This window comes from Mustela lutreola, chromosome 3 (assembly GCF_030435805.1).
Source record: "Mustela lutreola isolate mMusLut2 chromosome 3, mMusLut2.pri, whole genome shotgun sequence".
NCBI lineage: Eukaryota > Metazoa > Chordata > Mammalia > Carnivora > Mustelidae > Mustela > Mustela lutreola.
In genome coordinates, this window is record NC_081292.1 from 171,386,249 (window position 1) to 171,413,661 (window position 27,413).

The 27,413-nt window shown below is 47.1% G+C and overlaps 1 protein-coding gene and 1 long non-coding RNA gene across 3 annotated transcripts in view; one reads left to right on the forward strand and one right to left on the reverse strand.

The window, feature by feature from the left end:
• DIS3L2 (DIS3 like 3'-5' exoribonuclease 2) overlaps window positions 1-27,413 on the reverse strand; it is a 366,764-nt gene that overhangs the window by 50,123 nt on the left and 289,228 nt on the right. For both annotated transcript variants that reach the window (XM_059167711.1, XM_059167710.1), the window contains exon 13: window positions 24,310-24,543. In XM_059167711.1, coding sequence (XP_059023694.1) covers window positions 24,310-24,543 — 234 coding nt within the window. The remainder of the gene's footprint in view (window positions 1-24,309; window positions 24,544-27,413) is intronic.
• LOC131827333 (uncharacterized) lies at window positions 12,010-26,985 on the forward strand. Its single transcript, XR_009351978.1, has 3 exons — window positions 12,010-12,170; window positions 26,159-26,265; window positions 26,778-26,985. It is a non-coding gene; the product is annotated as an uncharacterized LOC131827333 (long non-coding RNA).

A 27,413-nucleotide genomic window follows, 5' to 3' on the forward strand; every position in this document is an offset into this window, starting at 1 on the left:
GTGCTCACCTCTTTGGGCGGTTTAAATGAAAGAGAAGTGGCAGGGAAGAACTCTCCTGCCTATGGCTGTCTTAGCTAAGAGCAACTGTCAAAGTTCATGACTCGATTGCATATTAATTCTGCTTTCTTCCTCCCAGACAGAGCCAAATGTCTGGACATCATATTCTAGGACAACATCCTAAGGTCATTTCTGGTCCTGGAGCAGCCAATGTGCCATTGTTCCTGGTTCCTGCAACCTGGTATTGCCTGCAGCAGAGGACTCAGGGGCAGCCCCTGGGAGAAGAATCACGGTGCACCACCACCTAGTCACAAAACACCTGTTGATTTGAGAAGGCTTACTGGATGGTTCTGAATAATCTGGAAGGGACACTTTGGAGGCCCAATCCTGCAAGTACCTGCAGTTCCTATTGTCATCCAAGATAAACACTGGTATCTTAGCCCTTTTATTTATAAACAACATATCTAATGGATACCATCCTAACTCTGGTAAAAGCCAAACACCTGGGGCGCCTGGGTGGCTCAGTGGGTTAAGCCGCTGCCTTCGGCTCAGGTCATGATCTCAGAGTCCTGGGATCGAGTCCCGCATCGGGCTCTCTGCTCGGCAGAGAGCCTGCTTCCCTCTCTCTCTCTGCCTGCCTCTCCATCTACTTGTGATTTCTCTCTGTCAAATAAATAAATAAAATCTTAAAAAAAAAAAAAAAAGCCAAACACCTGGGTTTTGTGAAGTTTGAAGAAAAGTACAGGAAGAAGTTTGCCCCTGAGATGAAATGCAAAGACTAAAACTACGGACGGAGGTTGGTGAAGGGTGCTAGAAAGGGTCGGGATCCAGTAGGAAGGAAAACGGACAGACTTTCTGTTTGCCTTGCTAACTGAAAAGTCAGCTTTGGTAACAGAGAATCCTTGGATAATCGCACAGTTGAAAATCACTTAAGAAATGACACATGATGTTAAATTCATGTGTCATTTCTGTTATAAAAATAAGTTTCACAAGAAGCTTAGGGGAATGTTTTCATTAAGCAGACTCTTATTTTCCCTCTAGCTCTTGTATACTCTTGCTAGGGGCTGTGGACTGGGATTCAGGGTGGGGGGCGGTCCAAGGCTCTCCCAGTCTGCACGGACCTTAGGGGGTCCTCTACTGCTCTTTCTGCCCATTAGACTGGACAAGTTCTCTTTCTAGCACATCTAAGAGTTCATGCTTTTGCTGCGACCCTCCAGCCTGGGACTCGGGCTTTACTAGATTAGGACGGAGGACATTCTCCTTGTGAAAATGTAGGCCTACAAACCACCCACCTCCACCACACACACATACACTGGACACTGGGCACCGGCCGCACAGTCCAGAAGTAAAGAGCACAGCCTCATTCTCAGGCTGTCTGGATTTGACTCCTGACTTTTTTTTTTTCCTATTAGCTGTATTCCCTCATGGAGTTATTTACCTGTTTCTGTCTTGGTTTCCTCCCCTGGAAAAAGGGGAATAATACCAATGCCAATTTCATAGGGTTTTTGCGAAAATTAAATGAGGAAAACCACCTGAGAACAGCACCTGCCTCAGGCAACAAATGCTCCTGTTGCCCCAAGACCAGGGGTTGGTTCTCTTAAGGAACTGAGATCACACTGGATGGACAACGATGGCAGGCTGGGACAAGCTGGCTGGGACTGGATGGCTCCACCTGAGATCCCTCTTGAGCCTGAGGCATTTCCACAGTCGTAGGGTTCACCTTCCTTCCCGGGGGGCAGTATCTGGGAAGCCGGTGCTCGGCGCCTGCGACTCCCTGGGGGTGCTCAGAAGGAGGACGAGAGGCTTCGAGGTTGCTGGCCTGCCATCACAGGGCCACCCTGACGGTTCTTCTTGGGGGACCGGGCTCCTCAGGCCGCTCTCCTCAGAGGAGGTAGGTGGGGAGGCCGTGATACCCTGTGTGGGCCCTGCCAGCTTGGCAGACGGGCCTCACGACAGAGGATGACCAGCACTTGTGCCCCAGCAATGACTCGTCTGCTAATCTCCACCTGGGAGAGGAAGAGGCCACAACGACCTGCTACAGCATGGAGAGGGCTGGTTTCTGACAGTCCGGATACGAGAAAATTGCTTCTACCGTGGCCGGATTCTTCTCATTTCTTCTCGAGCTGGAACATGTCTGTGGTTGTGTATTTAACTATCATGCTGTCCGCACTAGATGGGAAGCTCCCATAGAGAAATCCCGACTGATGACTCCTTGTGCTTCCCACAAGCCTCTGTTGACTAAAGGGTTTCTAGATGAGAGGGGGGCTCCACAATTAGCAGAAATACGGCTTCCATATGCAACAGGAGAGGCTGCCAAGAGCTTCGCGCATGCAGGCACTCCTCTTTTATTTATTTATTTATTTATTATTTTTTTAAAAAGATTTTATTTATTTATTTGACAGACAGAGATCACAAGTAGGCAGAGAGAGGAGGAAGCAGGCTCCATGCCGAGCAGAGCCTGATGTGGGGCTTGATCCCAGGACCCTGGGATCATGACCTGAGCTGAAGGCAGAGACTTTAACCCATTTGGCCACCCAGGCGCCCTGGCACTCCTCTTTTAAAGGTGAAGGAATGTAAGCTCAGGCCTCCCCGAAGTCAGCAATGTATCAAGCAGGTGGTGGCACCCCCAGAAATGGACCCCAAGCCTACCCAACTCCAGGATGCCTTTCCCATTCCCACTGGGCCACGCCTGCTGTTTCTTCTCTCACCAGCGGGCCTCTGTGCTGGAGGTGGCAGGGGGCTGACAACCACTGACTTCTCTCCTCTAGATCCTAACAGACACAGGGCAGGAAATGGTGTTCTGAGGGTTGGTCTTCCAAGGCCTCCTGGCTAAGGCATCACCAAAGAACAAGTTGGGGGGGAGGTGCGCTCCTCTGTTCGGCAGAACTGAAATCAAGAAGCTGGACTGAGAGGCCGAGCAGATGGAGCTGCCCAGTTTCAGATGGAAAGTTGGCCTGGAAGAAGAAGACGCATGGGTGGGCCCTCCAGAGGCCGTGGGCTGTGTGGACAATGGACGTGGCAGGTAAGGCCATGCAAGGGAGAGCAAGCGAGGAAAGGAGAGAGATGGACTGGCTCTGCTTTTCCAGTTCAGTGAACCCGTCCTCTGGTTGACAGGCTCTGGCACAAAGCTCGTCAGGAATAAGACCAGAAGCAGAGCCACGGGCTTCTCACCCCAGTCGGCTAGTCAAAATACCGGATATCAGGAACAAAGAGAGAAAAACAAGGTAACAACAACCACAAACTAAGATTTGTGAATAATATAGGACCTATTATTATGCTATTGAAAAAACAGATGGGCACTCACAGAGCTAATTTCTGTTATTTAAGTCATGGGCCCCTCTCCATGACTTCCTCTATAAGATGAAAGCCTCAGAAGAGATACTCTCTTTGGTTCCTTCTGGCCATCCATTTCACAATTCTGTGAGCAAGTGCCTGTCAAGCACAGTCCCCGTGTTGCTGGGAACTGTGCCAGGCACATGGGGGCCCAGGGGAGAAAGGACAGTCTCAGGTGGCAGAGATGACTGTCCCACTGGCTCCAGGGCTCCTGGGGCTCAGAGAAGGCTCTGGTAGAATGGCCTGCATGGAGTGGATGAGGCCAGAGCTGAGTCTGGCCTCAGAGAGGATTTGCAAAACACCAATGAGAAGTCCCTCATAATGGAAGAACACAGGACCTTTGGCCCTCCTAGGCCACAGACCACTCTGGTCGTGTTCATCACTGTGCCTACCAGTTCCTACCAGTACCTAACCAGTACCTACCAGTCTTTGGCGAAGCAGGCACTCACCAAGTAACTGTAGAAGGGATAAATGAGCACAACCAGTGAAGTAGAAATTAACATGCACTGTTCTGTGAATACAAATGGGATTGGTCTGATGACGGAAGTGGAGGGTACAGCTTGGGAATGGGTAAAATAGTAGTGGTGATGGTAACAAAAATGGCCAGGATTTACTGAGCTTACTCAGTAAGTCCTGTGCTAAGCACGTTAATGTGTTCTCTCACTGGATTCTCTTAACAGCCTCAGAGGTGGGTGCTGTGGCTATTCCTACTGGGAATGGAGGCTGTGGGCATGGGCAACTTGTCCCCCATCCCATAGCTGCAGCCGTGAGATGGGAGCCCAAGGCCCTGACTTCCAGTTCAGCCTTTCCCAAAGACATGTGACAGAGGCTCATACCTGGACCCTCTTCCTGCCCATGTCCCCTTCCCAGGCCACCGGCAGCTCTCTGGCGCATATGGCTTTCTGACAGGAGACGGCCCCTGAGCTGAGACCTAGACTTTCCTGGGTGCTGTGCCGGTGTGCCTCCCAGGTGAATGAAAAACTCATTTTTTGTTTTGAGATCATTACAGATTTAGAGAGACTGCAAAGATAGTGCAGAGAGGTCCTGTGTCCTCTTCACCGAATTTCCACCAAAGGTTACAGCTTATGTAGCTAGAACACGGTATCAGGCCCAGAAAGCAGACACCGGCGCGCCTAGTTCTGTGTCATTTGGTCACACTGTAGATCTGTGGAAATGCCACTACCGTTTGGATAGAGAACTGTCCCCTCACCACGCCGCCTTCTCTCCCCACATCATCTCAACCATCCAGCAACACCGCTCTGTTCTCCAGCTCTGTAATTTGGTCGTTTTGAGGATGTTGTAGAAATGGAATCGGTATTTTAAGACTGCTCTTCCAAGTCATCCTAAGAGTATGACTTGATCCACTTGCTTCATTTGTAAGAGAATAGAAAACAGTGACGACCAACAAGAGAAACTAGAGAACAAAGCAGAATACGGAGAGCTTCTGTTCTCACTCTGCCGCTTCTAGTATGTGACTTTTAACAAATTCCTATCCCAAATCTCAGTCTCCTTGTCTGTAAAAATGGGTAGAAGATTTAAGGATTAAATGAGGTAACATGTGAAAGCACTTGGCAAGTGACAGGCACTCAATAAATTCTAGCTGTTTGTTATTATTAATAATAAGCCAAGGAAGCCTCTGTGCCTCTTTATAGAAAATCAGCCTCTTAACGGTCACAGACGATTAAGGAAGTGACCACGCCAGCCCTTAAATGACCCCAGGTCATGCTTCCCTTTGCTTCCCAAGACTCCACCGTGGAAACAACTGGGGACTTTTAAAAGGCGCTTCCAGCAGGCATCTTCAGGCATACTCCCTCATGAGAACAAGCAGCCACTCCCCATGCCAGATTCACCAGGGGGCCGAGAATTCTGAAAGCGGGCCAAATGACCAAGAGCTCTCTGTTTAGCACAGAAGGCCTCCAGAGGACAGCCGGGGTTTGTGCCGAGGCCCCCCGACAGCACACTGAGCGCAGAGACGGGGATGGTGCCAGACAGAGGCAGGGGTCAGATGTGTGATTGAATTAGGTGCTGCATGGATACCCCACAAAGCTCAGCATCACTCAAAGGCTGGACGGGAGATGGACGACACCGGCCCACACCACCCACAAGGTCATCCTTACTATGACTAGCTATGGAAATCTGAAAAAAAAAAATCTCCCCCAAAAATCACATATGCAAAGACTCCATTATATAGTCCAGAGAGCACTTGACTTTGAGCCTTTGAGTAGCTGGGAACCCAGCACAAATGGCTGGCTATATCTTAAGCAACATGCCCAAGGCCCATTGAGAATGGACAAAAACGGGTATTCAGGATCCTTCATGATTTACTGAAAGTGCCATTGTCTGTGCCTTTGCATGGCACCAGCAGGGGTGGGATCAAGGGCACCCTTCCTGATGGCGGGGTCACCCCATGTGTCTCCTGTTCCCTTGGACTTTTCAACTCCCCTGGCCTGCATTCACTCACTCACTTTCTCTTCTTTGAAGTTAAAGAATACTGCCTCATCTATCACTGACAATGTTGCGTTTCAAAGGGACTGGGAGTGAATTCACTTTTTTTTTTTTTAAACAAATGAGAAGGGTTCAGCTGGGAAGAGAGAGAAAGAGGTAAGGAGGGAGGGAGGGAGGGACAGCGAGAGCTAATGATGGCTGCTTTCTTCCAGTTCCATGCTGAGGGGAAGCCCTTGTGTGGCATCTAGGCTCTGGGTCGGGGGACAGAAGTCTCATACCGCTCCCCAATGCCCATATGTGCTCACCTAGCCTCGCTTTCTAGGCTTCCTATTGTTTTTCCAGGCCCTCTTACTGGACTTTGGAAGGCATGCATGTTTCTTCTGCTTACCTCAAACAGGGGAAGTAAAGGCACACCAGACTTGTTTGGCTGGCTGTTCTGTGAGCGCCTTTAACCAGATGGTCCAAAGCACCTCAAACTCAGAGAGGCCCTGACTGATGCCTACTCTTCCTTCTCCTGGGGATTCTCCTAGGTGGCACCCCAGCTGCCTGGATGCCCAGGCAGAAAGCCAGGGTATCCAGATGCACCCTCTCTCTTTCTGGGGTCTGATTCCATCTCTTCGGTATCTTCCTCATCTGTGCCTTCTGTCAGCTGTGTGACCTCAGGTTGGGACCCCAGAGGGTCTCAGGTGGACTCTAGCTGCAGCCATCTAACTGGCTTGACTGAGATCCACCTTGACCCCTTCCCAATTAATTCTCTACAGAGCTGCCAGAGAGAGCCTTCTAAAAAGAAAATCCCATCCTATCGTTCCCATACGTGAAATGCTTCAATGGTATATGATGAATTCAAGAAAGCACTCATATTTCAGGGCAGAGGGAAAAAGGTCCTCCATGACTGGCCTTCGTTGTATCTCCAATAGTATCTCCCACTGCTCCTGTGAGCCCTTCCTACGACCAGCCATGCCATGGTCTGCTCCTCCATGAATATATCAAACCTGTGTGCTGCTCTGCCTCAAACATCCTTGAAGAAGCCATTCCTGACTCTCAACTGCCCTCTTTCACTAGAACAGGAATCTTCTCCCAGATTCTATAACCCAGTAGGAAGCACACTCTGAACCATGTGTTTCTTAGAGACAGGGCCATGTCTTACCTGTCTCGTGGTGACTGACATAAAGTTGATAATCGATGTTGTTTTCTGAATACTTTTGCTGCAGTGTATTTTCCCATGGATGAAAGATGGCAGGCCTCTACTTAGCTTGGCTGGGGTTTGTTGTTTCACAGATTTCTATCAAATGTTAGCTGCACATCCTTCCCAGGCAAGCAATCCTTGGCCTCTCACCCATAACAGGCTTTCTTCCCACCAGATTACACTCCAGCTGTTCTAGGGAAAACCCAATTCCAATGGCAGTCATAACTAGCAAGCTGTCTTGTTGACTATAATTTTTAAAAGCCTCTTAGTTATGAGATTAAAGCATGATTGGGTGACTCACTGACATGGGTGTTTGCACGTAATCGACAAAGTCCTGTGCTTGGCACCATTTACCCACCCGACTTTGTGCAGCAGTCAGAAGGATTTATCTGGAAAGTTCAGAGGTTTTTCTCTTATCATCTGCACCCTCCTTTAAGAAGATACAAACTTCACTTTTATGCCAAATCTTAAGCCAAACAAGCCTCATATCTGTTTAAAAGCCACTCCTGAGGCAGCTTCTAATGCTGCACCTCCTTTCCAGATGGTTCATGGTGGGCACCATGCCGGGCAAGGCTCTCAGGATGGACCTATCCCAACTGTATTCAGTTATATGTCTGTCTCAGTTATTGGGACTGTGTTAAAAAAAAACTGGGCCTAGGAAATAAGCGTCCTTAAAAGAAGGAAGAACTAAAATGTAAATCCTAAAACTAGAAAATTTCCAGAAGAGACAGAGAAAAATCTTTATGATCCTGGGTTAGTCAGACATTCCTTAGGGCACCAAAAGCAAAATCCTTGACAGAAAAATTTGATCCACCAGACTTCATCAACATTTACAGCTTCTGCTCTTCACAGAGAGAGTAAAGAAATAAAAGAATGCAAAGACAAGCCAAAGACCTGGATAAAATATTTGTAAATCACATACCTGAGAGAGGGTTTAGGTCCAGAATATAAGAACTCTCAACATTTAGTAATAAGAAACTAAGCCACCTAAGTAAAAAATGGGTGAAAGATATGAAAAGGCACTTCATTAAAAAAGATACGCAGACAGCAAATATGCCCATGAAAACATGTTTGTTTAACATCATTACTTAGTAGGGAAATGCAAATTAAAACCACCAACAAATGGGGCACGTAGATGGCTCAGTTGGTTAAACGACTGCCTTTGCCGCCTTTGGCTCAGGTCATGATCCTGGAGTCCAAGGATCCAGTCCCACGTTGGGCTCCCTGCTCAGCAGGGAGTCTGCTTCTCCCTCTGACCTCTCCCCCTTCTCATGTGCTCTCTCTCTCAAATAAATAAAAATCTTAAAAAAAAAAAACACCAATGAAATACTTTTATACATGTACTCACATGACTAAAAAATAAAATAAAATAATCCAACAAAAACCTGACAATAGCTAGTGCTGGTAAGCATGTAAAGAAACTAAAACTCTCATACATTGTTGGTGAGTGGCACAGCCCTACCTAGAAAACAGTGTGGCAGTTTTGGTTTTGTTTTGTTTTGTTTTGTTTTGTTTTTTGAGAGGGAGGGATGTGGGGAGGGGCAGAGGGAGAGGGAGAGAGGAAATTTTAAGCAAGGCACTTTTCCCAGTGCAGAGCCTGACCCAGGGCTTGAGCTCATGGCCTGATCATGACCTGAGCCGAAATCAAGTTGGAAGCTCAACTGACTGAGCCACCCAGGTGCCCTTGTTTGGCAGTTTTTAAATAAAGTTAAACAGACATTTGGCATACGATCTAGCAACCCTCCTCCTTCTAGGTATTTACCCAGTGAAATGAAAACTATCACATTAACGCCTGTAGGTGTTTATGGCACCATCGTTCTATAATTGCCCCAAGCTGGAAAGAACCCAGATATCCTTCAACTGGTAAATAGATAAACAAACTGTGGGCCACCTACAGTATCCTGGAACACTTACTCTACAATAGAAGGGAGTAACCATTGATACACATAACCACACGGTAAACCTTGCAGGCATGATGCTAAGTAAAAGGAACTAGACTCAAAAAGCTACCAACTGCATGACTCCCTCTGTATGATATTCCAGAAAAGGCAGAACAATGGAAACAGAAAACAGATTAGAGGCTACCATGGGGCGGAGGGTAGAGGGGAGAGCAAGAGTATGAAAGGGAAAGTTGAGATTTTTCTGGGGTGATATAGCTGGGGGGAAAAAAAAAGGAGAAAAGGGCTTTTTACTGTATGTAAATTATACCTTACTAGGAAAAAAAAGTAATTCTGGCTACAAATGTGGCTGGTGGGTGTAGTGCTGAAGGTGTTATGGGTTCCTCGTGATTGTATATAGAATCGGCCTTTTTATAGAAATGCCAAACAGGACTTGGGAGCTGATCAAGCCCACAAACAGTAAAACAAATATAAGTCAAAACAATAATAAAACGCCATTTTCAACCTATCATAAAAACGAAGATTAAATAAAACCCACAAACTCTTCATTTGGTGAGATGCAATGACAATGCACTATTGTTTCTGCTGGGGAAAGCCTAAATTAGCTTAACCTTTCTGGAAAATCACCTGGCAGTTTGTATCAAAAGCTTTGAAAACGCACACCCTTTAGGATACATAGAAAAACGTTATGACCAGGTCATGGATGATTGATGCCTCTGCTGGCCTTACTTGTTAATCTCTAAATTTTTATAAAACAAACAAGTATTACTTTTCTAAGAAAATAGTATGTTAATCAAAAAGAGAAAAGTATCACAAAAAAAAAGAAAAAAAAGATTTCCCTTCCATTCAGTCATTCTAAGAAATTATTCCGAAGGAAATAATCCAAAATGATTTTTAAAAATTTTATGCAGATAATCAATTGCAGTGCTATTTATAATAGCAAAAGCTAAAAGCAGCTCAACTGGGGATGCGTTACATAAACTGTGCAATATTCTGCCTCACTTCTCTGAGTGACCTGGAGTAGGAAGGGGAACTCCATCTCCCTCCCTTCTTGCCTCACAAACCCTGCGAGGCATCCCATGTTTGGGAGTCTGGTCCCAACCCCTGTGTAGCTGAACGTTTGGCTCGGGGGCTGGTAGGAGAGGCCTCATTTTCACCCCTGCACCTCCATTTCAAGCCCTTCCCCTCTGTCTAGCCCCAACTGCAGGATCGCAAATGAGGGGAAGGCTTTCCAGGCCACAGCCATCGGTGACCCCCACGGCCCCACAGTAGCCCTGTAGAGATGGCTCTTCCATGAGGACAGAAATGGGGTCTTTCTCAGCATCTCTGGCCACACAGCTAACAGGCCTTTGCTGTTTGGTGTTAGGCTCTGTTCTAAGCATTTTAAGGGTACAAGACACTAACCTAACAGGACCCTGATGGCAAAGGCACTATGATTATCTCTATTTTACCAACAGTATCTCAGGAACATCATTTCTACTTTTTTTTTTTTTTAAGATTTTACTTAAAAAAGATTTTTTTTTTATTTTTAAAGATTTTTATTTGTTTATTTGACAGACAGAGATCACAAGTAGGCAGAGAGGCAGGCTGAGAGAGAGGGGTGGGGGGTGGGGAAGCAGGCTCCCTGCTGAGCAGCTAGCCTGACGCAGGGCTTGATCCCAGGACCCTGAGATCATGACCTGAGCCAAAGGCAGAGGCTTAACCCACTGAGCCACCCAGGTGCCCCAAAGATTTTACTTTTAAGTAATCATAACATGGGCTTCGAACTTAAAACCCCGAGATCAGAGTTGCTCACTTTATGGACCAAGCCAGACAAGTGACCCACGTTATCTCCATTTTATGATTATCTCAGGAAGATGTTATCTCATTTTACTGCTTATAATCTTAGGAAACGGAGGCACAGAAAACTAAGAGTCACACAGCTGAGTGCAAGGGTCAGGGTCAAAGAATCCAGGTGGACCCGCCCAGGGTCTGCTCTGTAAGTTTTCACTGACTTGTAGCTGGTGGCAAAAAGAGAATGGGATCTGGACCTAGGCCAGTCTGGAGCTGAAGCATGTACCAAAGGGAAGTTCAAAGCTAGGCCTCTGGGCAACCAGGACAGATCTCCACAGGAACCGAGAAGTCCTCGGCAACAAGGAATCAGGAATCAAGTCCAGGAAGCAGGATGGCCAAGCAGGCGGAGAAAGGGGAGAAGCTTCTGAGCTTTGCCCGTGTTCTGCTTCAGCTCAGGAGCGCGTCCCTGCAAGCCAGCCGGGGAGGTAGGAAAGACTTTGAGCGCGGCCCCAGTGCTTGGCTGGAGTGGACGGCAGGAGAACGGAAGGAGAGAGCTCCCTTGTTATTTACAGAAGGAAACTGATTGCAGCAAAGCAGTTTCAGACTGCCGCATGGCCCAGCCTACATTCTCAGAGCTCAGTAATGGCTCCCTGTTCATATGTACTTCAAACCCAGTGGACTGTTATTCATTAGCAAATTTTCCTATTTAGGAGTTTGCCAATTTAATGCTGACAAGCAGATAAGAAACCTGCTGGGATTCCCTCCCTGGGTGTTGCCCTTCCGGGTCTGGGCTCATTTCTCTCTAATCTGGCAGATTTCCTTTACCCCAGGGGGTCACAATTCAAGGGGCAATTAAAGAATTTCTAATTTATTTTCAGCATTTCCAGTTTTCTTCTTATAGCAAATTGCCAATTCCTATTTTGTACAGAAGAAAACTTTTAAAAATAGATTGACCTTGTCTCTAATTGACTTTTAAAGTGGCCCCTTCCAATCATAGCCAGTGTTCTCATACAAAACACCTAGGCAGCTACCTCCACTCAAACCCAGCGCGACCTATCATCCAGGCTTTTCCCTCACACCTCCTTCTTCTATTTGTATCCCATTTCCTCCATAAGACATTAAGCTACTCTGAGGGCTGGGACACGGAAAGCTGGGATCATGTTCTCTTTTGTTTGTCCCCAATACCTGGAACAGTACTTGTACGTGGTAGATATTTAAAAAAAAAAAAAAAAGTGTGGGAAACTAAAAAGATAAGTCAAAAGGGATCAAGTTACAAAACACTTTGAAAGCTCTTAAATTCTCTTTAGTTGAAAAATGTCTGCCACATGCCATTTAAAAGGGGAATGGGAAGAGTGCTACAAAACAAACAGTGTTACAGTAATATTCTGCTTTTAAAACGTGGGAATGCCCTGAGGAATAACGGGACCAGCTCTTCAAGTTCTAGACTGGATGTAAAGTGGGCACTGGGTCCTGGAGCCCCCACCGGCTGCAGGTGACATTTACGGTGCCTGTGGAGTGCCAACACCACAGATCTGCAGGTAAGAAGTTGCAGGAACATTATCTACTTTCTCCACAGCTGACGTTCAAGAATCCAGGCAAGGAGGGAGATGAAGGTAATAAAGAAATAAAATGATAACACGAAATGAATGAAAACCTATGAAATATTGCTATCTGGACCCCTTTGGAGCAGGCTTCCAGAGGAAGTGAAGTGTGTGGGACTGGGGCGATCAGCCGGAGGCCGAGGCTCTGTGAAGGCAGGGAAGGATGAGGAAGGGAGATGGGCTGGTGGGACACTGGGAACGTCAAACACAGGCCTCCGAAGGGGCCTCTGAAGCCAGGAGGCACTTGGGCCCGATGCAGCAATCCAGCCCTTCTTAAAGGCTGGTCTGGGATGAACAAAAGGAGAAAGAGGTTTCCTACAAAGCTCAGTCAAGTCACTGGGAAAGACTGCTTCATACTGTGAAAGATATCTTTCCCTCATTTTGGTGCTAAAATGTCTTCATTTGTGAAATCATGACAATAAATGGTAACTAGCTTTTTAAGACAATGTCCTTGTTTGGCAAAATTAAAACTTAGCCATCCTAGATCTTGTCCTGGAAGAGCTACAGAAAGCTGACTGGTCCCTGAAATTTGCTTCAGGAGACTGCAGGTCCTCGAGTGACAGGTGAAAGCAATGTTTGGGGGAACTCAATCTGGCAGCAGAGCTAAGGGCAGGCCGTGAACAGGAGCAGAGGCCCCCTTGGCTCCCCGGACCATGGAAACCGAAATCCACTGGGCCAGCCCTGAGAAGCAGTCATGCTAAAATCTCAGGGTCAGCTGCTAGGGTTCCCTTTCCCCAATGCAGGTTTTACTAACGTCAAAGGATTCCACATCTCTTACGTAGCTGTTTGGCTCACATTCGAGTGACGTGGGCTGTGACATGGGGGCAGGCTGAGGACGTGCAGAGAGTCCTGTGAATAGAAATGGGAGAAGCCAAGCTTCCTAATCAATTACCCGAAAGACTAAGCCCCCAGGAGCCAAATCTTTTCTGTCTGTTGAGGCCGCTAACCTGAAAGTCTTACATCTCAGAGCGGAACAAGGGATGCTGGCCGCTGCCCTGCTTGACCCCCAGAAATTTCTTATATATCATCTCGTCAGCATGAGAGCCCTTGGCCTCCCTTCTCTGCCCCATCGAAATGCTAGGGACTTAAGTCTGAGTCATCTGGGCACACTCTCAACCCCAACTGTGATGTGAGTTATCTACTCTGCTCAGACAGCCCAGCAGCCTAACACAGAACGCCTGTCTTGTGCAAACCATTTCCATGAGAAGCAAAATCAGACTCCGATCAGAATTTATGGAGGGAGCAGCGACCAGGATCCCATCATGGTACACAGATCATTTCCATTTTGTCATGTGGGTGGGGGATAGCAGCTGACATCAGCTTACCCCAGAGGGAGTCTCTGTGGAAGGCAGGTGGCGGGGGGATCTGGTGCCTTGCCCACCTTTCCATGTGGGCAAGCCAGGTCTCTGACAAGCCTGGACATCTCCGTTCCCAGGGTGGTACACTGGGGGTCTCTGCCTTCCCCTGGAGAGCCTCTGCTGACAGGATCCCCTTGGGGACACAGGCTCCCTGATCTGAGGACACGGAGGTGATGCCTTAGAAACACTGCCAGTCCCCTGGGGGACTGGAGCTTCTTGCCTCTGCACACCTGTCCGGGCAGCTCCACCTTGAGAAAGTCCTCATTACACCCTGTTCTAAACCCTGGATCCCTTGGCGAGGAATCAAACACCCAACCCTTCTATTCAAAGAGGGGAGGAAACCTCTGATTTATAATGTGCATTTAATTCTCTTACGTAAGCACCCCTCTCTTTCAGAGCTACAGTCCCCTGTCCAGGTCACAACTACCTTCCTCTTTTTAAAAAAGACCAATATACACAGAGATGGTCAGAGGCCTTGAAATGCCTGGTTAGAAACAAGCAGCGTGCAGGGGGCCGGAATACAGAGACGAACAAGACACTGTCCTTACCCTTCAGGAAGTCACACTCTTAGAGATGGAGACAGGGAGGAAAATGGGAAATGACAAAGCAGTGGGACAATATGATCAAGACAGGCAATGGGTATAAATAAAGTGCTGGGGAGCCCAAAGTGGGAGGAGGGGAGGGAGAGCGGGGGAGGGGCTGGCCAATGCAAACCTCTCTGTAGCAAAATTGCAGGTGCCTTCTTCAGGTTCTTGGAAATGAAGACAGGTTCATGGGGGAAGGGGTGCTTTCCCCCTCTGTAAGAAATAAGCCTGGATACAGGCAAGTAGAAAGCAGCAGCAGGCAAGTGAAAAGCTCCTAGAACTGGGATGGGACCAAGTCCACTCTGTAAAGTTATATAAGAAGCAGTCTTCCAGAATTCTGCTGAGGATTTGTACTGGCCCTTGTGGGCAAGAAGAAAGCACCAGCCCTCGATCCTCCTCTGTGGCCACTGCTTGGGAGGGGGGGCACTCTTAGGGACCCTGGAGGGCACTGAGTGGTGAAGGTCACACTTGGCCCATTCCTGGGTACACGGCCTGGTAGGGGCCATACTTCTGTTCCCTCTAATCACTCCAACCAGAGTTCTTTTTAGAACATTAACTTCTGGGTTATTTCAAATGCTTGAACCCACTTGAGCTGCCTTCTCTGATCCAAACTTTTATCACCAATAGAATATTTCATTCTCAGTCTGACTTGTGTGTCTATTTCTCAGTGGGTTCGGGACTCAAGAGGAGAGAGTAGCACGATGGGCTTTATGCCATGTTGTCCCAACAGAGTGGGCATTCCCTGCCCTTCAGCTTCCCCATCACCAGTCGTGTCCTTCCCTGGCACCACTGTGCGAGTCAGCCTTCCCTCCCCCAGCCAGCCCTCTTCTACAAATCCCATTCAACCTAAAAACCTATACCTTCAGCCCTGAGTCAACGGCCTATGCCCTTGCTTTTATCTTATTGGAGTTTCTTGTAAGTACACAGAGTTCTTCTCAAGTTCACTCTGTAACTGGAAGGTAGAGAGTTGGCCTTCCACTGCCTCAGGCTCCTTTAGAGAACTATGGGCAGTACTCGTAACACAACGGGAACTTAAGAAATATCTGTCCAGTGAGGGTCCAAGATCATGTCTGAGTCTGTATTTTTAACAACTTCCAGAATAATACTACCTGTATTCCTTCTAATTTTTAAAAATTATGAGTAAATGACTACGTGACATGCCTAAGGGAAGAGCACATGAAGAGTTTGGGGTTTTAATAACAAGCTACTCGGCACAGTTACTCCGCTACTTAATGATATATGTTCGTTTTTATGCACATGTTAACAAGCTACAAACAGTGCTCAGCTCCCACAGTGGCTGTAATTCGTGTTACTTAGCTACAACTAGGTCAAGTTTTCAGGTCTGTCTCTTGTTCATGCCTTAGGATGCATAAGTAGGGACTGGCTTCCCCGATTCCATATGAAAGTAGGGATGCCATCCGATTCATCTCTCCCCTTCTCTCAGAGGCATGACCGGGGCTCTCTGTGCTGCCAGGTCCTCCCCAAAGCCTGAGGCTGCAGCTTGTTCTGTCCAGCTTTTCCCCTCGCCTCACAGAGGCTGTGCTAGATGGCCTGGCTGCTGACTTGCTCAAAGGAGCACAGATTCTTGGCTGAAGATTTATTTATAAATGAGCTAGATACGCTTAAATGAAAACTTTGCTAATATAATTAGTATGAAGCTGGCTACTGGGAAAAACTTACAGACTGATATTCTTTAAACCTCACTAATTCTAGAACTCTCTCCTTGCTTGAAATAATGCACATCTGTCAACACTGAAACAGAAGCCCTGAACTTCTAGTGGAAACCTTCCTGTTTCCTGAAGAAAAGCACAGTGATTCTTATGGTAAAGCCACACTGGGCTCTTTAGTCTTAATTCAGTTTGATTTCTTTATAATTATTCATGTCAGGCCAACCCAAGGCTATTATACACAGGAGGTAAGAGCCACAGAAGAAAGGCTACTGAATTTCCAATGTTCTTTGAGGATCTGAACATGCAACAGTGATTCTCAACATCATTTCAAAAAGGACAGGTTTCTTTATGGATTCTAATGAGAGGAAAGAAGGATCTCATTTTGGGGCAGGAGGTCGCTCTCCGGTCTCAGCTTCCAACAACGGGTTAGCAAGATGCTTTCAACTACCCCTCTCAGCCATTTAAAATTTTTGGACTCTAGTGGCGCCTGAGGGGCTCAGTCTTTTAAGCGTCTGACTCTTGATTTTGGCTCAGGTCATAATCTCAGGGTCCTGAGATTGAGCTCTGCGTTGGGCACTGTGCTGAGCGTGGAACCTGCTTGGGATTCTCTCTCTCCCTCTCCCTCTATAGGCACTCCCCACCCCACTCATGTTCTCTCTCTCACAAAAAGAAAAAACCTAGGCTTAATTTTAGGTTGAGTATTTTTTGTAATGGCTAATGCTAGAAGAGTCTATGTGTGATACTACTCTTTGTAGGCAAGACCTCATGAAAATAAAATAAAATAGGAATGATGAAGGAATAATCCAAGACCATAGCCATTGGGACATTGCAGGAGACCAGGACATGACTTTGAGAGAGAGAGAGAGAGAGAGAAGGAAAGAGGGGCAGGGACAGACAGACACATACACTCAGTATAGACACAGAACTCCTGACAGGTATTCCCACCCATATTCATAGGCTACTGGAAGGAGAAGAAGTTGGCACAACCTTTCTGCAAGGGAATGGGGCACTGTTTGAAGATTCTTAAATATGTCTGTCCCTCTTATCCTATCAGCATAGTTCTAGGACCATCCTAATGAAATCATCAGAATCAGCGTAAAGACTTAGGATACAAGGTGGCTATGGCACTATTATGCATAACATTAAAAAAATCATAATCTAAATATCGACAATTGGGTCATGGCTAAATGTTCCAGAGCTTACTAATATGAGGAAATATTACAGATGCATTATAATGGTTTAGAAGAATTTTGAATGACATGGGAAAAAACTCATTCCATAATATTAAAAAGCAGAATATGAAAATTATATGTATTTTATGCTAACCACTCCTCCCTCCTGCCATGAAGTGTTAAGGAGGATATTCAAAAGGAACCATAAGACATTTAAATATTAGCAGTGGCTATTTCTGGATGATGGAGTTATAGGTGGTTTTTATTTATTCTTTACACTGTTGTATTTTCTAAATTTTATAATATTAGAATATACTTAAATACCTTTTCATAGATCAAGGAATTTACTTATGCTTTTATAATCTGATACAAAGATTCCTTTCTAAGGAAAAGAGGGGTTTAATGGGGCCTAAGAACTGGGACACATGGAAGGCTTTCTCACCTGCCTGCCTACCTAGCGCCCCATGGCTGCTCATTCTGGAGTCTTCCCCAGAACTCATTCCCCTCATCACCAGCACCTGGCACATACCATGTGCCCAGTAAAAGCTTTCAGAAGGTATGCTGAATGAAGGACTCCATGACTCAGACAATAGAGACCGATTCGACAAACACGTCCGACCATCTGACCAGCAGCTTGCCCCGGTGCTTTACTGGGGATGTAAATAATAAGACCAAGGAAGAGTGAGGCAGGATGAATAGCCCATTCTTTCTACCTTGCACCAGATATCATATGGTACAAAAATTCAACAGCAGAGAGCTGGAAGGCTCATTTTTTGCAAATGACTGTACTGAAGGCGAGAACAGAAACATTCTTCACTGTAACTTTAATACGAGTCAACAAAACCTATAGCTACATACAGCAGCGGGGGCGGGGGCGGAGTGGACATCCCCCACCCCGTAGAGCTGGCTTCGGCCACGAGCAGGCCCACCCCACCAGCGGGTGAGAAGGCAGAGCCAGCCTCTCTCTCTGCAGGCGGGCTGGGGAGGAGACCCAACTGCAAAGAGGCTGCCAGCTCGCAGAGGTGGGAAATGAGAGCTGCTGCTCTGTTTGCCTCTGGCTAATTAAAGCTACCTGCCTGTAACTAGGGTAAGGGAACTGGTGCTGATCTGATTCATTCCTCTACTTCTGGCCTCCGATTGGACCTGCTAAACGTGGTACTAATCAAAGGAATAATTTACTTAATTGCATGAAACCACCCCCAGAGCTAACTAAGCCCCGCTGTTCTCCATCACCTCGCCTGATTCCCTGGTGCGGTGATTATGAGCCCTGAAGAGCCGCTGGGTCCCAGAGCTAAATTTCAGGTGAGTGGCGGTCAGCAAGCTATGGACCCCAGGCCAGATCAAGCCTTCTACCTGCTCTTATACAGCTAAAAATGCTTTTTACACTTTAAAAAATAATTTTAAAAAATATTTATTTATTTATTTGACAGAGAGAGAGAGAGAGATATCACAAGTAGGCAGAGAGGCAGGCAGAGAGAGAGAGGGGGAAGCAGGCTCCCTGCTGAGCAGACAGCCCGATTGGGGCCTTGATCCCAGAACCCTGGGATCATGACCCGAGCCAAAGGCAGAGGTTTAACACACTGAGCCACCCAGGCGCCCTCTTTTTACATTTTTAAATGATCGAAAAATCATCAAAGGGAGAACACTATTTTATGAAATGAGAAGGATGTCAAGTTCAAATTCCAGGGTCCTTAAAGCTTTCTTGGCACACAGTCTGCTCACTGGTTTGTCTGTGGCTACTCTCACGTCGCAAGAGCAGAGTTGGGGAGTTGAGACAGAAGCTGTATGGCCCACAAAGTCCCAAATATTTACTATCTGGCCCTTTCCAGCAAGTCTGCAGACTCCTGACTTCAGGGCTGGGTTAGCCCAAGGACATCCAGAATAGTACTCCACAGTAGCTTGGGTCCCAAGGTACTTAAAAATTATTTCACTATCAAGTTTATCTTTATAATCAAGTCCACTCAAGGAAAATGCCCAATGTCTGGGCTTCAAATCCTGCCAGGAGGGCATCATAGGAGAGGTAGCTGAGAATTCAGTAAAGGCTCCTTTAGTTTGGAGGTATCACCCAAGATGGAAATATAAACTCTCCTTCACTGCAACTTTCGCTAAATTCAGAAAGTCAAAGGCTCAGTAGGAACCATTCACGTCCTTGACCACTTGCTGGGAAGACTCCAGAAAGGGCCCAGTTTCTCACAGGCCATCATGCGGGTTTCTCACAGAAGCCCACACACAAAGTAGGCTCTCTCTAAGGGCTCTCTCCTGACTGAGGAATGTCGGGCTGAGAGAAAGCCCCAGAACACTGTAAGTGTAGCTTCCTGAAGATAATCAATTTTCCCTGAGATGTTTTTGTTTGAGGGTTCTATTTACCACGCCGCTATCCTCCCTTGCTATCCTTTCTTAAAGGCAACCACTAAGACACAGAATGCTAAAAGGAGTCTGAGGCCATGTCAGATCACAAGCAGCATTCTCTTCCTCTCTAGAGAGAAGGCTGCCGGGAGCAGACTTTGTGTTGGGCATAAACAGAAGTTTCAGGGAGCTGGGCATACCCTCAGGGCCTGTCCAGCAGGCCCGAGTCACGGAGCAACGACAGAACCAGAGTGAAGAGGGAGGGCTTCTCAGTTTCCCTTCTCCAAAACTCACGGTTTGCGTAGGATTATAAACCGTAATGGTTCCTTTTACTACAAAAACATCTGGGCCCCGTTTGGGGGCATCTCCTTTCAAGAAACAGCAGTGACATATGTGATGATAAAGAAAATGAGACCAGAATCTGTTGGAGTCTAGAATTAACATGGCAGTGGGAAATGTGGAGATGGGAAATAACCACCCAGAAGCAATACTATTCAACTCCTGTGACCAAAAATCACAAAGAATGCATTAGGCATCTGCATTTGCTTTTTGGGCAGTGAAACAAAGGGGCATCCTTTCACAGAGCTAGAACTTCTGTAGAACGACGTTTGAGCTCTAGGTAAAAGAGGGCTGTGACAGGAAGCGGGTGATCTGACCTTTAAGGCGGCCCTTCCCAATGGGTCCCACACCACAGTACATACACACCTTGGTCGCATTTGATAGCATGCTGGGGTGAGCAGACAACTTCAGTAGGCGGACCCTGGGGACTGGAGCCAGCCCAGGCAGCCCTGAGGGCTGAGGGCGCACTGTATCCTATGTGGCTGAGGCCGCTCCCTGACACTGTCCACTGCAGTCACCCGGTGGTCAAGCAGCTCCGTATTTCTGTGTGTTCTAACCTCTGAACTGGTCCGACCCTGGCTAAACAGACAGACGCTACCCTAGTACCCCCCACCTCCCTCATTCCGGAGGTCCTCATGGTAAACTGACTTCCAGGAAAGGGAAAACTTCTGGTTTAGCAGATGTATTCTGCATCCAAGGGCCTATTGTGTGGCAGGCACAGCCTCTCTAATTGAGGCGAGTGTGAAAGGGCATATTTTTTTTAAGGACTGACCAAAAATGTGGACATGGTGAAATGAGGCAAACAAAGCTGCAGGGAGAAGCTCCAAACAGCCGGCTACACCAAATGCACCAAGTGGATTTTTGCGAGGGCAAAGGCAGGCAGCAGGCCTGGGGGAATAAAACCCGGTCACCCCTGAATGGGGCCATTGAGCTGATTTATAAAGGATCTTGCCAGTGTCCCTTGCTGTGCAAGATTGATGTGTTCTTCCTTCCAAAGCTGTGGTCCACACAACTTGTTTTCTGGGGAACCAAGGAATCCACTCCCAAGGATGTACATCCATTATTTTCAAACCTTAATTAACTGGAACCCAATTAGGACTTTTGAGGGCTTTTTCTCTCCCTCACTTTGAAGGAAAACTTTTCTCTCTTAAGTCAGCATGATGTAAATGGAGGAAAATTGAACAAAGAATCAGCTATCTGATTTCTTGCATATAAGCAATTCACTTAACCTTTGGGGGGCATTAGCTCGCCAACATATAAATTGTGACAGCCAATGAGATAGAAATATCTAAGGTTGTTTTCAGCAATTAAATTCTGATTCTACGATAAGCCAACAGATCAATAACAATAATCTGTGATCATTCTTCTTCCTTGACTACCATACCCTTCCTACTGTGAGTTGAGATCACCCAACAGTGACCTTTTATAGTTTTATAGTTATAGAGCATTTCTTATATTTAATCCAATCAAACGTTCTGACAATTTGATAGGGTAAGATCTCTAAGATGTTGTAACAGAAGCCCTCTCATTTGAGGTGCTTGAAGGAGTGGTTAGTAAGTTATTGTAGGGGCTGGCTAAGGAGGAGAATCAGGGGCACCTGGGAGACTCCATTGGTTAAGCATCTGACTTTTGGTTTCGGCTCAGGTCATGATCTCAGGGTTCTGGAATGGAGCCCTGTGTTGGGCTCGCCGCTCAGTGGGCAGTCAGCTTGAATTCTCTCTCTCTCTCTCTCTTTCTCCCTCTGTCCCTCCCTCCACTTGCCCTCGTGCATGCACTCTCTAAATAAATAAATAAAATCTTTTAAAAAATAAAGAAGGGAATTGTACATGAGATATATTTATAACTAATCATTTAATTTACATAAATGCACATTCATTCAGTTTTTCAAAATATAAAACTTTTTAAAAAGATTTTATTTATTTATTTGACACAGACAGAGAGAGATCACAAGTAGGCAGAGAGGCAGGTGGAGAGAGAGGGGGAAACAGGCTCCCCGCTGAGTAGAGAGCAGGATGTGGGGCTTGATCCTAGGACCCTGAGATTATGACCTGAGCCAAAGGCAGGGGCTTAACCTACTGAGCCACCCAGGCACCCCAAAATATAAAGCTTTTTAAAAGAGGATGATAATCAGGGGGTGCCTGGGTGGCTCAGCGAGTTAAAGCCTCTGCCTTCAGCTCAGGTCATGATCCCAGGGTCCTGGGATGGAGCCCCACATCAGGCTCTCTGCTCGGTAAGGAAGCCTGCTTCCTCCTCTCTCTCTCTGCCTGCCTCTCTGCCTACTTGTGATCTCTGTCTGTCAAATAAATAAATAAAATCTTTTTAAAAAATTAATTAAAAAAAGAGAATGATAATTGATTTCTACATTTTTTTCTGAATAAATTACTCATAATTCATTATCTATAATTTATGTTTTCTTAACTTTTTTTTTTTTTTGAGAGAGTGAGAGAGTGTGAGTGAGAGCGAACAGGAGAAGGGGCTCCATTTCACAACCCTGAGATCATGACCTGAACCCTGAACCACACAGGCACCCTACAGTTTTCGTTTCTTTAAGAGAGGGAGAACATAGACATCTGCAAAGCCATCTGAGTACAGAATTCTTCCTGAATTTTATCATTTTTCCCTCCTATTTTTATACAGTTGTCACACGCAAACAGCAGAATTTTTACAGATTCATCCTTACTGAATCTTTTCAGACAGTTTTAGTTTTCACAGAAATAACAGCTTTCTTTTTTATGCTCTTATCTGATCAGTATATCTTATTTGATTTGGGTAAACAGCAAAGTTTTTTGATGCACACAACTGTCCCGGTGGGAGCGGAGGCAGGAGGGAGCGTGAGGCAGGCTGCACAGCGCACCACGGGCACCGATCCATGCACAAGGAAGGACGAGCACCAGCTGAGGAGACCCTGAGGCATCCGGGTGGAGAGTTTGAGACGGCAGAGGGAGAGGCCTGTCGAGGCTTTGGGAAGGAGGGCAGGGCTGGAGAGAAAGATTTGGGCATCATCAGCATCCAGTTAGTAGTGACAATCCTAAGAGTAGAAGAATTTGTTCAGGGAGTGTGGATAGAGACAAAAAGGAGGGTGGAGAAGACTCCAACGAACGAGAAGCCTACAGGGGACAGCAGAGGAAGAGGCTTCTGCAAAGGGACCAGCAGGATATTACTGGAGATGTCTGAAGAGAAGCAGAGAACCAGGAGGCGAGCTTCAAAGGCGAGCTTCCAAATGCAAAACCAAGTCCAGGAAGCAAGAACCAAAAAGCATCCTTGGATCTGACAACCAGGCAGCCACTGGAGAGTGAGACCCTGGGTGTGTTCATGACCCCACCAAGGATTTCCCTGAAGGAAGGAAAGGAGATAGTCTGTCATCTCCTGTACCTTTGGTCCCTCTTCTCCCAGTCTGCTGGTTTCCCCAGCAGCCACTCGGCCTCCTGACTGCCCATCAGCATTCACAAACAGGTCCGTTCAGGCTGCCTGAGCTCAGGCCAGGGAAGGAGTGGCGTGTGAACTCTAAAAGGTGCCCTGACTCCCTCAAGCACAGGGAGAACAGCGTGTCCACTTGCCCCAGATGCTGCTAACTTACTCCTAGGACCAAGAGCAGGAACTATTTGCAATGCTGGCTGAGAAGCATTAGTGACATTTATCACAAAAGCTAGGATGAAACAAAATCTTCAATTACAAAGTTTTAAAACAGAGCATTTTGAGATCCTTCCATGCTGGAAGGCTTGGACAAAGATGTCTCTGTGAGGCTGCCCCCTTGGCGGTGGTCTCCCTCAGCCAATCCTGTTGCTCAACTCATTTTTCAAATGCCTAGAGACTTCCCTCAGCCTATAGTGAGCAGGCAGAGAGAGCAGGTTCTCAGGGGTTTGGGTAAGAAATATAAATGAGAAAAAAAAGCTGCACAATACAGAACATAGGCTCTACTATATAACATACTGACGACAGGCAAGGAAAGGATTCCTAGGTTTTAAGAGTCGCCGCACACAGAAATGGACATGGAAATGTGACCAAGTTTGAGTGACAGCTACCTAAGTCCCAGGGGGCCACGGGAGCAGCTGTGATATGCAAAAGTAATCAGTACCATTCCGGGCTGCCATGTTCCTCAACAGTCAACATTCCCCAATCTCCTCAGTTCTCCGCCTCTTTAAATATGAATCCAGAATTTATAAACATATGACTCTTTTTGGAAGACAAGGGATAAAAAGAAACACATTTTTTAAAAAGCCTCATCATCAGATACTGGTCAGCTGCCTTGTAAACTTCCCTGTTCCTGTCCCCACCTCCATTCAGAGAGATGTGAGGTAGAAAGTGAGGGAAGGCTCAAATGCTGGGTTACGGCCTGGCCAGGAAAGACCAGCTGGGCGTGCCGGTCACAGGGCCACCCACACAGACACCGCTCTTTTGCCTTGGCTCATGTCAGTGGGCTTCGTGTGCCTGTGAAGTTTGGAGGGTGAAAAAGTTAGTCCCTGCCTGCCTCAGAGAACACTGTTTCAGTGCCGTGACTGGGGAAGGAAGAAGGGAAGATCCCAAGACTGCCACGTTGAACCTCACTCATGCTGGGTTCAAGCATAAGTCAAATCTGTTGGTTGCACTAAAAAAAAGAAGTGACTGACTTGATCCAGACGCAGCGCGCCGTCCACAAACCGTTGTTTGCGTAACTCCTTTGCGATTCCATGGAGATTCAAGACAGCCCGGTGCACCTCCTCACTGGTGTGCTCGGGGGAGATGGGGGGCAGCTCCTTCTCGGGGATTTTCTCGTTCGGACTTTCAATCATGCTCTGTGCGTGCTCGTAGCTCAGTTTGGTACAAGAGCGAATGATGGTCCGACCAAACCATTCACCAAGGATCTGCAAAGACAGATTGAGAGGGAATCAGGAGAACTTTTTCCAGACTTTTCTTTCATGCAACCATTCATCTGTACACATTCTACAGAGATCCACCAAGTACCAACGCTGTGCTCAGAATGTGTTATGTTCTGAGGCACGGAAACCGATCAGATGAGGAAACTCCTGCCCTCAGGGAGTTCAGGCTCTAAGGGCTGGATTTAAGAGGCTGTGGAGGTCGAGAGAAGGTCTCCAAGCACACAGGTGGTACAGACCAGGCCCAGCGTGAGGGAAACTCAAGGTGAAGGGCCTGCTGGAGCACCTTTCCATTACCTTGAGTGAGTGGTCATTAATAGCAAAACTGGAAGAAAGATAAGGGATGGGGATAGAAGGCAAAGATGTGACACATGGGCAATCTGAGGACTTGGTAATGGATTGGATGTGGGGTGAGGGAGACAAGGGGGGTCACTGACAGAAACAGAGAACACAGATGAGAGAAGCAGGATGGAGGCAGAAAGAGAAAAGGAATTCCGACTTATTCTATTTGGGCCACTTATGTGAAGACAAAGGTCCAGAACAAGGTGTCTCAACCCCAGCACTATTGAGTGGGCTAATTCTTTGTTGTGCGGCCTAGCCTGTGCATTGTAAAATGTTTGGTGATATTCCTGGGCTCTGCCTGAAAGATGCCAGCAGCTGCTCCCACAACCCCAAGCTGACAACCAAAAATGTCACCAGACATTGCCAAATATCCCTGGGGGGAAACGTGGCCCAGGTGGAGGCACACTGGGCTTGACAGATCCACCCAAATTGAGCAGTGGTGTTTGCTGTCATGGCATTACTGTCGATTCATATTTTATCCTTAAAATTTGCCTGTATTTTCTATAATGAGCATTTATTGCTTTTAAAATAAAAATAAAACAAACGTTAAAATATTTTTGGGACTGCTGAGTCTGATGGGCAGGAAGAAGATCCAGATGGTAGGCTATGTAGCAGGCAGCTGGGGTGTGGGCCTGGGGTCTGGGTCGATGACTCATCTACGGGTGGGGAACTGGCAGCCCCGGCAGGAAGGTCCGAGAAAGACAGAAAGGGCAAGGGAGAGTCAAGGCTGCACTCTCTACCACCTCTCCATGTTAGGGGGCAAAAAGAGACTCTGGAGAGTGAAAACAAAAAATGAGAGAGCTCAAAAGGACAGGAGAAAGATCAGGGTGTCCAGAGTTAGGGGAAAGGGATTTAAAGAAAGGAGTCCTCAGAAGCCACAGCAGGCACATCCAGAGCACTTGTGAGGGGAAAAGATGCTTCCCCGAGAGCAGCCATTTCAGGCTGCGACCCAATGACATAGTTTTGTTATCCTCACTCTGCAAAGGCGGGAACTGAGACACAGACATGGTAAGGGACCTGTCTGAGGTCACAGGCTGGGGAAAGGCACAGCCAGGAACCGAGCCATGGCCTGAGTCTGAGCTCTTAGCCACCACTAGGGAGAATCAAATGTCACTTGGATGTCAAGGAAGATAAAAACAAAGAAAAATCTTTGCATGTCACATTTGCTTCTTGGTGATCTTTTGGACAGCTTTTTAGGGGTTAGAGCGTGGGGCGTGGGTGGTGGTGGTGGTGGTTACGCAGAGGCAAACTACAATTTCAGGTCCTGTGCTGTGCGTGCGTGGATTTGGAGAGGCTGCCACTGTGGCCCCATCCACTGTCGGGGAAGCCAGATCCTCCTGCCATCAGCCCGGTGCACACAGTCCTCAGGTGAGGCAAACAGCAGTGGCTCCTCCGTGGGCCACGATGGAATGAAGTTCTGGAAGCTTCGGGTTAAGGATAGGTGCACGGCTGGTGGAGGAAAGGTAATGAGTGTGGATGACTGCTTCTGGGGGGCTGGCGGGACAGAGGATTGTGCTGGGTTTGTGGGGTGAGGGAAGAGGCACCCATTCATGAGAGAGGAAGAGTGGCCTGGAGAGGAGGCAGGAAGGAAAGGGGAGGTGAGGGAGGCAACTCTGGGGGGAGAAGTGGAGAGGGGAAAGCTCCACTCTAGCTCCACTCTATGGGGGAGAAGGCAAAGGATGAGGGGTTTAGGTGGGGCTCAAAGGCATGAAGAAGTAGAAAAGCTCTGAGAGAAATACTGTGGGGAATGGATTCATGGGCAAGGAAAACTAGACGTTCTGAGAGGCAGAAGGGGCTTGGGAGGAGGGAGGTCAGTCTAATCAGCTGCGAGACCTCTCTGCCTGGACTTGCAAACATCCCCTCTGCCTTCTTTTTCACAGGCCAAACTATTCTGTTGACAGCCTCCAAAATATGCTTCCTGAAAAAAAGCCATCTGAAGGATCCATGGGTATTTCTGGGGTAAAGGAGAAAGCCCAGCCCAGAGGAGCTGTCCACACCACACAGCCTCTATGGAACATACCCTGGAAGGCAAGAGAGACACTGACCCCTAAAATACCCTGACCTTCCCCTGAAGGAAGAACCAGTACTCTTAAAATAGTAGCCGAGAATCCCAGGAAAAGAATGGTAAAAACTGCTCTCCTTTTCCTTTGATTCGGTGCAAAGAGCCTCATTATACATAAGAGTCTTGGATCTGTAATTTGGACTTCAATTTTCTTAGAAACAACAAAAACCAACCCTTAAACTGCACTTTCTGGATTATTCCAAGAACCACTCCTATCCAAAAATATAAGTGATTCAAATACTGTGCTCATGACTCTTCTGCTGCAGCAAGTAGGTCCTGCATTTGGCTCTCAGGAGGTGTCTGCAGTGTGTGCTGAATGCAAGAGAAATGAGAGAGCCAACTCGAGGTATCGTCCAACAGTCCCAGTGGGGAAGCAGTGCACACAGGTCTCCAGAAGAGCCCCTTTCAAGGTCAGCTCATGCTTGTCCTTCTATTACATCCACATTTCCTGAAA